This window comes from Copidosoma floridanum, unplaced genomic scaffold, assembly GCF_036245765.1.
Source record: "Copidosoma floridanum isolate Cflo_tuat_1 unplaced genomic scaffold, Cflo_Japanese_pri ptg000021l, whole genome shotgun sequence".
Classification (NCBI taxonomy): domain Eukaryota; kingdom Metazoa; phylum Arthropoda; class Insecta; order Hymenoptera; family Encyrtidae; genus Copidosoma; species Copidosoma floridanum.
In genome coordinates, this window is record NW_028321898.1 from 26244596 (window position 1) to 26259418 (window position 14823).

Sequence of the window (14823 nt, forward strand, 5' to 3'; positions counted from 1 at the left end):
TCGCAAAAGTTTACGTGTACATAATGTACAATGTAATATACGCGTGGTGTATTAAAATGGTTGGGAGGAAAAAAAAACCATTGTGATAAAAAAAGAAAAATATTTGTTCGGGGACTTTTTATTTTTTATAATCAGGACGTAACGATATGGTGCTAAAATTTATGTGGTAATTTGGGGAAGGTTATACTACTTGTTGATGCCAAAAGCAAATTTGTTCGATTTACCGTTACTGTTGTGATTACATTGGTTTTGATCTGTCGTCGACGCTGAGACTTTACGTTACTGATTCGTTCGAAATAACTGATGCTTGTGCGCGAACTTTTAATTTATTTAAATTTTTTTTCTCACCTGCCAAATTCTGATTTCAACTTGGCTGATTCGATGGTCGGTTGCTTTGGGGCCGTGAAAATTGAGGCAAGTTTTTATGTTTGTTCTACTCAAAATACGTTTTTGCTCGGATTATCTTTGCAAATTGAACTATTCGTTAAAATCAATATAATCCATACTCTGCACGATTATATTGACAAGCAAAGATCATCCGCTACCAAACACAATAAAAATGCTGAGGGAATGTAATGAGATAAAGTATTATTTTTATTATTTTCTGCTAAACAATATTCATTTTAGTAAACAGTTATGATGTCATACCTGTAATACTTCATTACCATATAAGGTTTGCAATAACAGCTATACAGTTGTTCGGTACAAAAATGATCCGAGTTAATATGACTCCGTAACGAAACGCTAATGATCTTTATTTTCCAAAGTCAATGCTGTTTTGTAGAAAATAATAAAAAAAAACACCGTTTTGCCGGTCAGTGTTCCAAATCTCCTCAACCGAACCCTCAAACCCAGCTCGAGGTGTTTCCAAACCTCATGAATATACAGCTCGCGCACGTCCTCACTCTGTTGTTCTTTATTTTCATACTTGCTCCTGACGCGTTCGCTTACGGATTCACAAATGGGAATCTCGCGGTTAACCGTGTATTATACGCATCAGGGGGCACCTGTACATACATGGCAGTACACGTGTATACTGTGTGACCGCCAAGAGTCTTTGAGGGACTTACACTATGGCTATATAGCTCTGCGCGCTCGACGCATACGGAACGAGAGTTTGTCACCGGAATTTTCGAAACGGTGTTCTGTGTCTTGATTTTTTTTTCCCCCCCTCTTGGCTTTGGTGCCTACTTACGCGGAAGAAAGGAGGTATAAGAGACCAGTTAGAGCACGTTGAGCATTTTTTATTTGGATGAACTGAAAAATTTCGTACGTACAAGGCATTGCGTTTTCCTGAATTGCGGTGACATGCTCTTTTTCAATTGTGTACATTACATGTTATGGAATGACAATTAAATCCAGGTGGGTTTTTGTGAACACGTCCAGCGAGTGTACGTTGTCCCGTCATGGTGTGAAGAGCCCCAAAGAAACGATTCCAATTGGATCGTTGAGTTTTTGTTTTCCTCGCAATTATTATGTGCTTCCTTAACACAGAAAAACATCCCGCAGAGTTGGAATAATGTATAGTCAAGTGTTACAATTGGCGCTTGCTGTTTCTGCTTTCAACTAACTGCTCTGGACACGAGTGTATGCCGTAACCTGACATGGAAGCCAAAATCGTTAACCTGTTTCTTGTTTGTTTTTTTTTTTCTTTTATTTTTGTCTTACAAGAATTCCCTAATCAACTAACAAAATTACTTTCAGCAGACTGTCGTTTTAGTTTTGTGACTTTTTTTTTTTTTTTTCTAATCCACGAGTGCCCTAATTATGTGAATTTTAGATTTAGGGATTGCAATTTTTACCGCAATTGACGAAATTTTTATAAATAAAGTGTTTACGAGCAAAAATTGTAATCTCAAATGATCAAAGGTAAACGAGTCCTATTCGTGAATAAGAATTCTTTATTGAAGCATCAGTACACTCGGAATATTTTCTCTGACCTGGTATATTGCCAAAGAAAACTTCAGTGGACTCGTTTATTTTATCAACTAAAAGAAAACTTACTGTAAATATATATAAGTAAAAAAAAAAAAAGAAAAAAAAAAAAGAAATTCACGCCAAAGAGCGCAGTTCGAGATCGAATGAATCTTGTGACACTTATACGTCCTTTAAACGCAGGTTGCCCGTAAATTGGCCATGGTCGAAGCCGATTTGGAGCGTGCAGAGGAACGTGCCGAGGCTGGCGAGTCGTAAGCACTTACACACTCACTCTTGGTTCTTTCTCGTACCTATGTACCCTTTTTTTTGTTCTCTTCTATATTTTTCTCCCACTCGAAAAGTTGGAGGAAGCATCTCCTCTCCCCCCCTCTATGCCTCTTCTGTGCATCGTACGTGTTATATATGTATCTGTGTGTTTGGATTTGTCGCTGCTGCATCATGCAGGCACCGTTTAGCGCACCAGCTTATAGTAATAGAAGACAAACGATTTTGTTTCTTATTTTATTATTTTTTTTTAGTTTTTTATCAATGAACACACTAATACTGCCTTTTTTATTCACACATAGTATGAGTTGGACGAGTGACTAAGGAACGAAGCTGTGTCGGTTTTGGCATATGGTTTTGTCATTGACAGCTACGTACCGATTGTTTGGAAATGTTTTTTTACTCACCAATGTCCCTGAGTTAAAATATTAATAGTCGACTAAAACGTCACTAAGTTATCCTATGACGCCCTGCCAAAACCGATGCGAGCATCGTCAGAGCTTTTATGTGCCCTAATTCGTACAGCCACAAGGACACCAGAGAAGGAAGCAGTTGTTCCCGAGATCCAGCAACCAAATTTTTTTTTCTAGCGCTCCCAATACACAGCATGTGCATTTTATTTTTTCGACACCTGCAGCCCTACTTTAATTTTCTTTTTTTTTTTTATTGCCCAAATAATGATGATAATAATTAATACACACACGTAATTTGTTTTTCCCTTTAATGATAACCATTGCAAGCTTTGTAATTGGCATGTTTGTTTGTTTGTTTGTTTCCTTTTTTTTTTTAATTTTTTTTTTTACATTGCGTTGGCATATCTTAGGCCGCCAGAAAGCTAGTCATGATGGAACAGGACCTCGAACGCGCCGAGGTAAAGGCCGAGATGTCAGAGACGTAAGTTTTCCATTTTGCACTTATTGTTGATTCACCAGCTCTCGCTGTGCACCCTATCTGCGTCTTTTATTCTACTTCTTAATTTTTTATTTCTTTTATTCTACCGACTCTTCTCGCATGCACAACGTCCTCAGGCTTCCTTCAATGGTACAAATAGATTTCCCTCCGTAAAATCTAAAAAGTTACTTCAGGCCTCACGCACACACTTGATGAGAAATTTTCATTGACAGACGGTCGAGTGATTTGTTGGTGTAAAAAACCATCGTCACTTTGTCTTATATCGATCGATTATATTTTTCTTTCTTATCTTAAACCGGTTACGCGGTATAAATAAATTGTGCGCATGTTCGAGGAATCTTTTTGCGTTACAAATTCATTTTTAAATTTAGACCACCGGTAGACCATACAATCGTTGAATAAGGAAGATCCGTCGTTTAGCAGGTCAGCCCGTCGCTGAATCGAGATCGAGCCGATCATCGATAAAAATACGCTAAAATCGGCCGACTGTAGCGGAGAGAAAAGACCAGCGGGGTGGGGAGGAGTCTTTAGAGAATCCAGAGAGAACGGCAGCGCGCGTGTACTGCACACATGGTATTACATAAATATATAGTTGAGAGAGGAAAAAAAAGGTTTGCGCGCGACTATTACGTGCGGAACGCCGTGCGTCTGAATAATCGAGGATGAGTCATGTGGTACATATGGCGTGTAATAATACGTCGCGCTTGCAAGTGTGTGCGTGGCGTCGATTTAGCGATTATACTCGAGTCGTGCCCCTGTATGGCCGATTTTTTAAAGCGAGAGATACTCATCGGTGGTGCGATTTTTTTTTTTTTTTTACAGGAAAATCGTCGAACTGGAGGAGGAGCTGCGCGTCGTTGGCAACAACCTCAAGTCCCTCGAGGTGTCCGAGGAGAAGGTATGAGACTTTGTTTTCCCTTTTTTGGGGCTGTGTATTCGCGAAGTTGGATATTTTTAACTAGTTCCCGCGGATACGATTTTATTCTTGTTTTTACGTATATTAAAAAAAAAAAAAAAAAAAAAAAAAAACAGAAGAAAAAAGTCAAACCAGTTTTGTAAATCAAAAAAATATTTTCTCAGAAAAAAAATATTTTGGAAAGATTGTAATGTTGAATGATGTTGTGAATAGGCCAACCAACGTGAGGAAGAGTACAAGAACCAAATTAAAACCCTGACAGCTCGTCTAAAGGAGGTTCGAGAGTGCCTTTACCTGCGTGCACTTATTATTTTTTGTTTTGCTCTGAGACGCTCTACTTTTTTTTGTTCCAAGCACGCGATCGTACTAACAATCGGATGTTGCTTTAAGGATACGTACTGTTCTTTAATTCGTATAGTTATACATGAATAAAAAAGAGAGAGAGAAAAGAACAATATGTCTTTAAACGAATTTGACCCCCACCTAGACGAAGCAAAATAATAGTTTTTGCATGAAATTCGATTGACCATAATAATGAACATAATGCTAACGTGTTGTTTTTGTTGTTTTTTTACTAAACAATGCATTTTTGTCTTTTTTGTTGTGTTTTTATCGTAACAGGCTACACAGAGGGAGGAAAACTTCGAGGGTCAAGTCAAGATTTTGGACAATCAGTTGAAAGAGGTAAGATTTTCAGTTGAGAAAGTAATCGAGAATAGTATATTTATATAGTATATGTTAGACATTTAAAAAAAAAAAGAAAAAAAAAGATAAATAAATAAAAACGAATTAGGGAATCAATGAAAATTGTACAAAAGGTCTTTGACCTAGTAATTGCAGTTCGAGTAAAAATATAGTTGTACGTGTAATTCGAAACGAGAGGTATGATTTGGCTGACGAGGTCAATTTGAGATGAGATGTACGAGTCTCAGGTAACGATAAAAAGCATGTTGGTGCCAAAATTTTTGCGATTGCCAAACTACTCCGTCCTATTAAAAGTACAGAGTAAACGTATGAGCAACACATTGTTGTTGTCGCTTTTTTACCAACTTAACGATCCGCATGACAGTGTGACAGCACTAATTAATGAATCTTATTTATTTTTGTGTGTTGTTTTCTTTTCTAATTAAAATAACATGACAAACAGAGAAAAATAAAACAATATTTTTGTCTCTTTCTCTGTTTAACTCATTATTGAGCAAACAAGACAATTGCTAACTGCTGATTGTCATTTTCCAGGCCGAGGCTCGAGCTGAGTTTGCTGAAAGATCCGTGCAGAAGCTCCAGAAGGAGGTCGACAGGCTCGAAGGTGCGTACATTACTTTTCTAAACACTTACACTGATAACATTACGATTGAATTGAGGTACGAGCTGGTAATCGATAATCGTTGAAGGCAAATTTGATTTTAAGGTGTATAGGTACTTGAATTAAAAATACAACACATCTATCGTTTCACTAAAATATAAGTAAATATGAAAGAGGAGTAAAAATACTACGTAGCAACATTACATTTTTGAACACGTTACAACGAAGCTCTATCTGATTTTGATTACAAGTGCGTACCTTATCAACGTGAGAAAAAAAAATAGAGTTTAGATAAGTTTTTTTTTAAATAGAGATCTGAACAAGTAAGTCAACTTGAAAATAAAAGGACCTTTCCCAATTCTCCAATTACCTTGATTTTAACTTGTTGTTTTGCAACTAAAAAAAGCTGCCTTCCCGCCCAGCGAGCAATGGATGAATCCTTTGAAAAATATTTATTTTTTATTTCGATCAATGTTATTTATTCGAAGTAATACAAAAGAATAGAGTTTTTTTAGGTCTATGTTAGAGTTCGGATTCAACATTAATTGAATAATCAAAGATAAATATTATTTAGAGGATGTCGTTCGTAATGAGTGTATCGATTCCCTCGCTCCCTCAAAAAAGCCAAGTTTGTTCAATGTTTTGTTGTATTTCATTAACGAAAGAGTGAGACAGAAAGTGCCAATAGCAAATAATAAATATTAACAAAATAGCGCACGACAGGCGAATAAACAAAAAAACTATGCTTTTTCATGATTTACTTTTTTTTTTGCGCGTGAAAGTGTGGCCCTAACCAGTTATCTTTACAGACGAACTCTTTGCCGAGAGAGAAAAAAACAAATTGCTGCAAGACGAGATGGAGGCGACTCTGCATGACATCCAGAACATGTAAAAATAAAAATCACTAATACGAATCAAACAAACACGTGCTCCCGAATATCCCCGCCGTGGTTTATTATTGTGGTGCAGAATACCTTTTAATGATAAAAAAAAAAAAATACGCCTTCAAAACAACAACAATAATAGAGTAAGCAACTGCAGTGTTGCAGTTTCTTTATTTTTAAAAGAAAAATTAGAGTTTTGTACTTTGCTACTCTTTGCTAGCGAAAAGAGAGAGTTTAATTTACTGTATGTCAGATGACCGAAGAAGCGCAACAGACGATGAATTAATTACTTGTTTAGGTAATGATATATTGACAAAAGTGACGCTGAATTCAGGAGGAATTTAAGTAAAGTTAAAACTTTATAATAATCGCGAGCGACAATATATATGACTAATTAGGCGTACGATTTCCTTAAACTATCGCATGTTATCATAGACAATCATGAATTTCACTCACGTTTTTCGATTTTAAGTTAAAAAAAAAAAAAAAAAAAATAATAATAATAATAAAAAAAAAAAAAAAATCATTAGGTTCTCAATTAGCGCTGTAATTTTTTGTTTCGTGCCTAATTTCTTACTTTGTATTGGCATTTCGAACGAAAGTTACAGTTCTTTTTTTTCTTTAACGAACACGTTTCTGGAAAAAAGAATTTTTTAAACAACTGGCAATATGCAATAATTTGTATTTTTAGACTAAACGTTGTTTTGAACTGATGATAAATTAAGAGGCTGTTAAATCAAGACGAACTTAACGATTTACTCGTTTTTTAATTGCTATTTACATTTCATAAAACCCTAAGTAATATATACAAATAATACACAAAACAAAATTACTGAAAGACCAAGAAAGTATAGTCGGTAAAATAGCTTTAACAGCCTTTAAGCTCAGTATCGTGTAATATGTATAAGAAACAAAAAATATACAAACGCGGTGGACTGATAATTGATTTTGCGGGTCAAATTCGCGTTGTTTTTTGAACCAAACAATTGTGTCAAATAACGAAAAAAAGTAATGTAACTTAACAAATGCGTCGTGCAATTTAAAATGAAAACGTGAAAAAATCATATACACACAACACACTCCGACTCAAGCATTCCGTCGATCGTTCTTCCAGTTGAAAAATAGAATAGAGAAAAAAAAATGTATTTAGCTTGTGTAATGTAATAACTGCCGTCTCTCGCATTTCTCTTTTCTTGAAGACACAGACACACACATACATATATATTTATACGGTTAACCGCATCTCCGCATCTTTCATTTGCGACGTGCTACCTTAATTCTTTCTTCTTGATAACGTAATGGAGAAAATCCATGGTACAATACTGCCTCATGCAAAATTTTTGTCCATACCTTTGTAAGAACAACAATTTTACTTTTCCGTACAATTTACACGAGCTTACTTTTTTTTTTACTATTAATTTTAGAATGTTTTTCAAACGTTTCATAGGAAAATTTTATGCGAAATATAAAAATTTAGAAAATTTTTCATTGAGATGTATTGTACTGATGACGATCGTTAGTTCCAACTGTGCACGCGGAAACATGATAACGATTGCATGGACGATTTTTTTCTTTCAAAGAAAACGAGTATATGATCATAATAATATATAAATATTATTCTATGTAGAAAGAAAAAATGGTGCAAAAGAATCGTGATGACTATTATTCCGAGTAATATCGTTATTTTTTATCGTTTAATTGAGACTAAGTAAGGAAAACAAAGGAAAGTTCTAAGAAATTCCTACGAGAAGCCTCGAGGTGTATCGTTTAGTCTGTTAATTTACTTAATAGAAAAAAAAAGTGAACACAAGAACGATTGAAATAATCACAATTACACTAATAATGTAATATTAATTATATATATTGCTATTATTATGAATATGTTTATAATATATATTTTGATTTTGAAGTGTGCGTTTTATTTTGTTTTCATTGTCTCTTTTATTTTGTCCACTAACACTAACACATGCGTACTTTGTATTGATATCGACGCTCAGTATCCACACTAACACAAACCCACGACGTTTTATTCCATCATCCAATGCGTCTTGTAACTGTGAAATTTCAATATTACCGTCTGCGAGTACTACCATTTACTTAATGCAATAAAAAAAAAAAAAAACATTTTTGCTGCCTCGCCTACAACACTAAAAAATTGAATCGCCAAGGTAAGTAGAGTGTTTTGAGTTTTATTAATAGATGTTGTATGTGCTTCAAACGATAACAATCATGGGTTAATTATTTTTCTTTATTTCCCTCATCCTTTCAAATACTTTTATAAATGTTTTTCGTATGTGACGTCGCACCGTCACAACAATATTTACTTTTACCTCTATTCTTATTGATTGCCCATCAGATTTTGTACTAAAAATTATTTCCAATCAGCCCATCCTAGAATTCGCTAAAAATAAATCTGCTGTATTTCAATGGAAGCTTCACGCGCTTCGATGAATGTTTAACATAAACTGTATAAAGAAATTTGCAACTGCTTGCAGATGAAATGGTGGTGGAGAAGGAGAAGTATAAGGAGGTGGGTGACGGCCTGGACAATGCCTTCTTTGAGCTCTACGGCGTTTAAAACCAACAACCGCTATAGCATTAAGCGCCAAAATTTAACAACTAACGCTTCGCACCATACATCGCTTTTTACCATACTTTTCGCTTCACTGCCACCCTTTTTTTTTTAACATCAGTAAGTTGAAGGAGTAACTGCTTCGAAATCCTTATTATACCCTGCAACTGCTTTCATCACCTACAAATGAAAATAATAAATCGCATAATAAATCTGGTACGTGGTATGTTTCATGGTGGTTGGGTTTGTCTTTGTGGTATTTTTCCTTGGATCACTTCAGCTCTTTTATATAAAATTAATTGAAAACGTACATCACTCTGACCTTTTTTTTTTTTTTTTATCGACACACATTGAATTTTTAATCAATATTCTCGTGAATTTCATGCGTGCACGTAAAAAAGATTCGCAGCCACAATCACATGGCTCATATAGTATTAGTAATTTGAGCTTCATAGCATTTAGGATTCTTCGTCGGTTATTATTTTATAAATTCAGACGAAAACTTAAGTTTGACATGAATTTACTTGAGCATTTCGAAGTGGAATAAAATGTGCGGTATATTATTTGAAAAATAAAAAACGATTAAATGCTGTTTTTAAAGAGTTGAATTGATAAGAGAAACAATACTGCAGCTTGAGAATGTAAACAGTAGATGATGCTCTTAAAAAATGAAGTTTCACAAATGGACGTACAATTCCCGTAAGGACTTGTAATTAATTGGGCGAGTTTGATTTCTACTGCTTGATACCATGAGACACCACGGGACTCCATGACTCAATTTAACGATGATAGTCATGAAAATGTTGAGGAAAAAAAGAATGTATAGATATCAAGCAAAAAAATGGCATGTGAGCAAAAAATGTTGAATTGCAGACGAGCTCGTCCACGAAAAGGAGAAATACAAATACATCTGCGACGACTTGGATCTCACTTTCACCGAATTGGTCGGTTAAGCTGCGCGTCGATCCTTTCCATCTACTATTATTTTACTATTGCTACTATTTTTGTGAACATCAGCAAGAAACAACAAGAGACTGGAAGAGAGAGAGAGAGAGAGAGAGAGAAAGAAAAATGAATTATCTGCGGAACAGCAAGCAAAAATTACCGCAAAAATATATCATCAAACAAAGAAAAAAAAGCGACGGATCATCAATGATCGCACGACAAAAAAAAAAAAGATATATTTATTTATTTTTTGGCCACACTTTGTCATTATTACTTGTAATATTGTAATTAAAAGTTAAATCATTGTACAAGAAGACGAATGATTTGCGTGATTTTCACCCCCCGTTTCCCTGCACCTTTGTGCTCCTCCAATTTTTCCGTACAAGTATATTCCTCGTTGTTTCCCTTTTCACACGACACACAAAGCTCTTTTATCAATTATATTATGATACTATACATATATATTTTTAATCGTAATAATGTTTACTCATCTGTGCTTAAAGACAGCGTATTTCTATACGTGTAACATTTATCGTTTACATGTGAAATATAATTTATCGATGCTTGAAGTCTCGGGCTACGAGTTAAATTACTTAAATAAACAATACACATAATCGAGGATAATTTATCACTAATTTATTTGAGTTTAATTGAACGAATTCAGTTAACTGTTAGTTAATACGTACACATATCTATACGCATTACGCAAGTGACGAAAAGAATTGTAAAAATGTCAGATACACATGCTTGATTGTTCAATCGAATGCAGTTTTACTGGATTTTATAATAAAAATGAATTTTGCAAAACAGAGTACGATTTCATTATTCCGATTAATCAATAAACGGCCTTTCTCAATGGATCTGCTTGGTCTACCTTATTTATTGCCCACAAATTTGGAAAAGGAATGATTCTAATACATATATACATGTATCTCTTTCTGTAAATCCTAAGTATTTGGTAATGGTACATGGTATTTTTTTTTTTTTTTTTTTTATTTTTTTTTTTAATATAATAATCTAAATATCTTAATTTAAAATTATTGTTGAATTAATCAAGGGAAGGTGCATATCTCACAACTAAACTTAACATTGGCTATTTCATCCCTATGACTTACTGTTAGCTAGAAAACGAGGGAAGGATCAAATAAAAACAAAAAAAATATTAAAAAAATAAAATAAGATAAACAAGTGCTTAATATATATTATGTTGTGATCATATTGCAGACGAGCTGCTGAACGAGCGTAGTAAGTACAAAGCGATCGCCGAGGAAATGGACCAGACCTTTGCCGATCTCGCCAGCTACTAATGCAAACAAATAACAAAATGATGATTGGCTATGAGAATCAAGAGGGAAATTATTCCGACGATAAGAGATACGCACTGCCTACTGCTGAAAAAAATAAAAAAAAAAATAAAAAATTCGGGGGGTTTGGACTGCTGTGTACGTGTGTGCCATCTGTTCGTTGAATTATGACGAGTTTTTTAAACAAAAGTTTGGCAGTGTAAGCTTTTCAATAATAGCTTTTGTTATTGTTTCGCGGTAAAAACACACACACACACAATTGTCAATTTTATATTACATACATGAATAACTCTTGTAACGCGTATCTTCCATTTGAGTTTTTTTTTTTCTATGTATACCTGCCAAAGCAAACCTGACCGATCCTTTTTGATATAGATTATTTATACAGGATGCGTTTCTATTGCGAGCGAGAACTAATTGTTTGTAACGACGCAGAGTAGCTTTGTATAATAAACAGGAAATACAAAATCATTCGAAAGCTTTCTCGTAGTTGGTTACGACGAGGGTTGACAGAAAACGGAAACAGTTTAGTCAATGCGTGGGATTTTATGAAAATACTTTTATTATCTTGGCAGATTTCGTGTGTTGCTGGATGAAAAAAGTCATTTGCGCTTGTACTAATTTTTTCAAATTTGTAAGTTATCTTTTGATAATGTACATTTCACTCGTCGTCAAAGAATTGAATCGCGAAAAATTGGAATGAGAATTGTTGAAAATTATATTCAACTTTTGGCTTTTGGCAATAATTCGCGCAAAACAGTATACTAGTTCTCTCAAGTGCTTTGAATTGATTTGAGGTGCGTTTGATGCAGAAATGAACTTGGCGAACAGAATGGGTTACAACTAATAATGCATTGTCAATGGCATTATTGGTTTTATAAGTTTTACAACGAGACTGTAGGATTAAGATATTTGTGCTAGTTGGTGGTGGTGGTGGCGATGAAGGTTGATTGATGGAGATGCGCTTCTTGAAAGTATTTTTAATGTTGTTCGAAATGGAATTTCGAAAAAAATCTGTCGCCTAGTATGATTATTAAATTGTGTTTTTTTACGAATTTATAAATTTTGATTATCGGATCAAAATCGAAGGGGCAGCTGGAAATTAATATATTTTGATAAATTACTATTCGATTGAGTATATATGATAAAGCAAGCATTTATTTAGAAAAACATTACATTCCAATGAAATATTTACTAACTTTGAAAAGATTGTCTTTCGTATCAATTAGTCGAACTTTTTCCACAGAAGCGCATTGTCGTTGAATATTTTTCATCTGGTTTAGGTCTAAAGAAATACATCGTCCATTAAAAAAAAAAATTAAAAATAAAAGATACCATTGGTTGACTTTATATTACATAATTATATTATTATATTATTATAAAAAAAGGCTTCGCTTTGATGAATCGTGTGCAAGCTCACGGCTTAATTTTCGCTTGCGTTTATTTATTCGATTAATTATACATATATTAAGCTTTATTTTTGTGCTGATAACTTGATTTTTTTTGTTGCTTCAATAAACGCGGGAAAAGATCGAAAAAGAGCGAAGGAAAGGAAAAAAAAAAAATACAACGCGAAGACGGATTTGTCACATTGAGATGCGGCAGTGCCAAAAATAAAGACGCAAAAGTTTTCAAAGTTGGGTCGTCGAGCCTTGAGCTCTTGAGTCCCGGCATCTCTCAAGCGATTGCACAATTTATACATGTACACGAGAATTTGGGGCGCTAAAATTCATCTCCATAACATACGTATGAACTGTTAAACTGATTTTGAAGACAAAACTAAATTATGTACATGTTAAGAATTTTTTCAAGCACCTAAATTATCATTATAAATCGAGATTGAAAAATTAAAATTGTATATCCATTTTTATCATTCACATAATTTTTATGGCCGAACGCATTTGATTTGTACATTCCGTTGTAAGAATAGTGCGGTTAAAATAAATCCTGCGAATTTAGAGGTGAAAGGTGACGTTTCTCATAATCAACATGTTGAGAATAAAATAAGACGTACTTGTAATGGTAGCAATGACGATTTTTCACCTTTAAATTCAGCAATTGTAGTGCAGATAAAGAATCTTTTCCTCAAATCTATGAGCTGCGTGCGTTGTAAATATATTACATACACAGCATAATTATACATATTTCGATGAATTGTCAATGGATTTTATTATCATCGAGGGGAATTTTATTGCGCGGTGAAGGTTATAATCATTATAATTTATGAAGAAAATTAAACCTCATAACATTCCACAGTGCACAAAAATAAACCTATGCATGGGTTATTTTTGTTCTGCCTGATGTAGCTTGGATGAGTGAAAATGCGACAAATAAAAGCGTTTTAAAAATGAAAACATCATTCTCAGTGTCTGTGTTCATTTTTTCACCACTCCATTATTATAAAACCATTCTCAGTTATTTTTATTTTTATACAAATCTTTCTTATAAATAAATTGATATATTTAATTAGTTCTATTCTATCCAGTAAATATTATTGATTATAAATATCAGATTCATCAAATTTAAATTTATCAATCGTTTGTTATACATACATATGATTAAATGAAAAAAAAAAAATTAACCTAACATTTTGTAAAGGAACTGTATGTTTCTTAAAAAACGTAATAAAATATAACAAAAACATTTTGTAATATTTTCTGGTACCTTGGTGCATTGCAGAACCCTTAAAGCTACCCCTATAAAAAAATTGTTTCTATCGACCAAACGTTTATTTTTCACTCTGGCCAACCATAAAAAAAGCTCACAGGGACGCGCGAAAAAGCTCGTCGCAGATCTTCCGCCAAGGTAACTAAAGATATATTTTTGCTCTCTCTACTGCACGCGGACTCCACTCCGTGATCAGTCCCGTGTACGACATTCGTTCTTTTCTTTTTTTTTTTTATCGCTTCTCCCGATATTAAAAATCCCTCTCTCTTGTAAATAACCGCGCGAACGCGCTTTCGACTTCTCGTTCTCCCCTTCCCGTGGGATTTATTCTTAGGTATTGCCCCAATAACAACCGGGTACGCGTTAGCTTTACCCGCGACATTTCGTGTATAGCTTTATACTCTTTATCGACGGGTGGGCATTGTTTTTAAAGCTCTGCTGCTTCGAGAAACGTTTGTTTTACGATTTGTGATAGATTTTTATTACGTTTGTTTTTGGAACAGAATTATGCAATGCAAAAAAGGGTAGGGTCTTTTAATTGTTGATTCGAAAATTGCTCATTAGAAAATTTAATGGTATATATATATGTGTGTGTGTCACTGGAATCGTGCCAATGTTTGGACACGAATTACTCTACGCACACACTGTAGAGGCAATTGAAGATTAGGACGACTCGAGAGACGGGAAAAATGATTTTCTCGAACAATGAACTTGCCTCGGGCGGGTTTCAAGTGTATGTAATTGGGCCAAGACTCTTAATTGATTATTCTGCGAAATCTATCGCGTGCTAAAAAAAAGGCATTTCTCGAGACGGTTTTTCTTGTTTGCACCTCACGCCTTTAAATCAATAAACCGATTTCGACCCCATTGAGCCCTATTTTGTAAGTTTTTAAAATTTTATATCCATAACGATACTACCATCTTATAATTAGATTATCATATGCAAAAAAAAACAACAATTTTTTTTTTTTTTTTTCAATATACTTGATTACCGATCTTCTTTGACTCTAGTGGTTATCGCCGATCATGATTTTAAACAGCATCAATCATCGAAAGCTATTCCGCTAAAGAACGAAAAGTCGCTCATTGCCACTAAAACCCATTATCTCTAAGAA

General features: G+C 34.2%; 1 protein-coding gene across 20 annotated transcripts in view; it reads left to right on the top strand.

The window, feature by feature from the left end:
- The window catches only part of Tm1 (tropomyosin 1), a 35037-nt gene extending 21642 nt beyond the window's left edge, over positions 1-13395 (top strand). For 4 of the 20 annotated variants that reach the window (XM_089594697.1, XM_089594699.1, XM_014352642.3 and 1 more), the window contains 5 exons: positions 2119-2189; positions 3937-4012; positions 4244-4306; positions 5270-5339; positions 6146-6720. In XM_089594697.1, coding sequence (XP_089450823.1) covers positions 2119-2189; positions 3937-4012; positions 4244-4306; positions 5270-5339; positions 6146-6228 — 363 coding nt within the window. In that variant the 3' untranslated portion in view covers positions 6229-6720. The other 16 variants (XM_014352649.2, XM_014352643.3, XM_014352659.2 and 13 more) reach the window with 9 other exon arrangements.
- Positions 13396-14823: the final 1428 nt, after the last annotated feature.